The sequence below is a fragment of the Medicago truncatula genome, chromosome 6, assembly GCF_003473485.1.
Source record: "Medicago truncatula cultivar Jemalong A17 chromosome 6, MtrunA17r5.0-ANR, whole genome shotgun sequence".
NCBI classification, from domain to species: domain Eukaryota; kingdom Viridiplantae; phylum Streptophyta; class Magnoliopsida; order Fabales; family Fabaceae; genus Medicago; species Medicago truncatula.
The window spans coordinates 37,438,372-37,441,735 of record NC_053047.1 but is presented as its reverse complement, the minus strand read 5'-3'; the positions used below and the strand labels follow the sequence as shown (position 1 = coordinate 37,441,735).

At 40.2% G+C, this 3,364-nt stretch overlaps 1 protein-coding gene across 1 annotated transcript; it reads left to right on the top strand.

Annotated features, from left to right (window-relative positions):
• The first annotated feature begins 2,755 nt into the window (after positions 1-2,755).
• On the top strand, positions 2,756-3,364 carry LOC120576115 (pentatricopeptide repeat-containing protein At1g62930, chloroplastic). Its single transcript, XM_039827111.1, has one exon. It carries the CDS (start codon positions 2,756-2,758, stop codon positions 3,362-3,364), a length of 609 nt encoding a protein of 202 aa, XP_039683045.1.

The window sequence follows — 3,364 nt, the reverse complement described above, 5'->3', positions numbered from 1 at the left end:
TCCCCTCCACTTGAGTGAAACCCTTTGCCACAAGTCTTGCTTTATACCTTGGACCTTCAACACCCGGAATGCCATCCTTTTTCTTGAAGATCCACTTGCATCCAACTACCCTTTGGTGATTAGGTAGCTTCACAAGTTTCCAAGTTTGGTTCCTTTCCAATGAATCCATCTCTTCATTCACCGCCTTCAACCAATACTTGCTCTCTTTGCTCTCAAATGCCTCCTTGAAGTTTCTAGGCTCCGAGTCTTGCACATCTTCAGCCACATTTAGAGCAAAACACACCAAGTCCGCATAACCGAATCTCTTAGAAGCCGTAATGGTCCTTCTTTCTCTATCACTAGCCAAGAGATACTCCGGATCCACTACCGGTTGAGTTCCACTTGTATCCGATGTTGAAGCTTCATCTTCTACATCTTCTTCTTCTTCATTTGGAATCTCCACCTCAAACTGAGTTTTCTCCACCATAGTTTCCGGTACTAGAGTCTCTAGGTCTTTACACTTCATCCCCATACGGGTCTCATCAAAGGTAACATCCCTACTAATCAAGACTCTTGATCCTCCACTAGATTCCAATTTCCACAACGTGTACCCCTTCACACCTTCCGGATAACCAATGAAGACACATTTCAAAGCTCTAGGCTCAAGCTTGTCTTGCTTGATATGCGCATATGTCAAAGCTCTGAAAACCTTCAAAGAGGAGTAATCTGCCGGTTTCCCACTCCATACCTCCATAGGTGTCTTGAGGTCTATCCCCGTTGATGGACATCTATTGATCAAATAAGCAGCCGTTGTCACGGCTTCACCCCAGAAACTCTTAGGTAACCCAGCTCCTAGAATCATACACCTCACACGCTCCAAAAGAGTCCTATTCATGCGTTCAGCAAGACCATTTTGTTGCGGTGTTCTTGGTACGGTTCTATGCCTCTTGATTCCTTTCAACCTGCAAAACTCATTAAACTGCTCTGAAACAAACTCTAGGCCATTGTCAGTTCTTAAACCTTTTAATTTAGTTCCCATTTGATTTTCTATGAGAGTGTGCCATTCTTTAAACTTTTCAAATGTGTCACTTTTGTTTTTCAAAACAAAGACCCACATTCTCCTAGAATAATCATCAATGATAGAAAGAAAATATGAACCTCCCCCATGAGTAGGAGTCTTAGAAGGACCCCAAAGATCCGAATGCACATACTCAAAAGGCCTACTAGAATGATGCATGCCACTTCCAAACTTCACCCTATGTTGTTTGCCTAGTATGCAATGCTCACAAAATTCTAGCTTGTCCAATTTATCTTTCCCTAGCAAACCTTGTTTAGCTAGTTCAACTAAACCCCTTTCACTAACATGCCCCAACCTCAAATGCCACAATTCAGAATTATTATGAGATGCAACACTAGCTACCGATGCATTACCAATTACTATTGAACCATCTAAAATGTATAAACCATTCATTCTAGACCCCTTAACCGTAATCAATGCACCATGTGAAATTTTACAAACCCCATGCTCAATTTTAGTGCAATAACCTAGATTATCAAACATGCTTAGGGAAATTAAATTACGCTTAAGTTTGGGAACAAACCTCACATCCCTTAAAAGGAATTCACGGCCATCAAACATCTTTAGACGAACGTTGCCCATGCCTTGGGCTTTGCAAGCTTTGTTATTTCCGAGTCGAACAACTCCTCCTTCTTTTAGAATCAAAGTCTCAAAATATTCCTTTCTAGGACACATGTGATAAGAGCATCCCGAGTCCAAAACCCAACTCTTCTCCGGTTCCCAACTTGTAACCACTAGTGCACCCGCACTCACATAACCTTCTTCATTTGAAGCCTCCGCAACTTGAACCGAAGGACTACCATCGCCCCCCTTATCCGGACAATCTTTCTTGAAATGACCTTGCTTGTGACAAAGAAAGCATTTATACTTTGATTTGTCAAAGCCCTTGGACCTAGACTTGGACCTCGACTTCCCCTTGCCTTTTCCTCTATGCTCATTCCTCCCTCTTGTAACATTCAAGCCTTCACTACCTTCATCAACCTTCATGTCCTTGAACTTGGTCAATTCCTTGGTTCTCAAAGCCGCTTGGACCTCCTCCAAAGTAGTAGTGCCCTCCTTACCATAAAGGATGGTATCCTTGAAATGCTCAAAGGACTTTGGTAATGAACAAAGTAACAACAAAGCCTTATCCTCATCTTCCATGTTAACTTCAATGTTGGCCAAATCATCAAGAATCTTGTTAAACTCCGTCAATTGCTCCGAGATTGATTTAGAATCCACCATCTTGAATGAATAGAGTTGTTGTTTCAAGAGTTGCCTATGAGCTAAAGATTTCGTCATATACAATGACTCCAACTTAACCCACATCGATGCCGCGGTAGCTTCTCTCGCGACATCCCTTAAGACCTTATCTCCGAGACATAAAACAATAGCACTCTTTGCCTTGTCTACCATCTCACGCTTCTCCTCTTGTGTCAAAGTTGCCGGCATAGCCGCTTCACCCTTCAATGCTTCTACACACTTTTGTTGTGTCAACACCGCTTGCATCTTAACCTTCCACAACCCAAGTGGGTTAAATGAACATGCACATTAGAATAGATATGTGCTCAAATAGATGTTTGACTCCCTTTCTCGTAACCATGTCAAGCTATATTTTCCACTAAAGAAAAGCACTTACTAATAATATAACATTCTAATATTTCAAGTTTGTACGGATCGAAATTACCTAATAAACTTATAGTTCAAAGCTACAATATCATGATTAATGGGTTTTGTAAGATTAAAAGGGTGGGTGAAGCCATTAATCTCTTTGAAGAAATGCAATGCAAAAAAATTATTCCTGATGTGGTAACTTATAGTTCCCTTATTGATGGTTTCTGTAAATCGGAGAAAATCTCTCATGCTTTGAATCTAGTCAATGAGATGCATGATAGAGGTCAACCACCTGATATAATTATTTACAATTCTATATTGGATGCTTTATGCAAAAACCATCAGGTTGACAAAGCAATTGCATTGTTAACGAAATTTAAAAACCAGGGTATTCAACCAAGTGTGTACACATACACTATTCTTATTGATGGATTGTGTAAAGGTGGAAGACTAGAGGATGCACGGAATATCTTTAAGGATCTTTTGGTCAAAGGCTATAATATAACTGTCAACACATATACCGCTATGATCCATGGGTTGTGTAACATGGGCTTGTTTGATGAAGCATTGGCTTTGTTGTTAGAAATGAAAGACAATAGTTGCATTCCAAACGTTGTAACTTATGAAATAATCATCCGTTCTCTGTTTGATAAAGATGAAAATGATAAGGCGGAGAAAATTATTCGTGAAATGATTACAAGAGGTCTACTATAA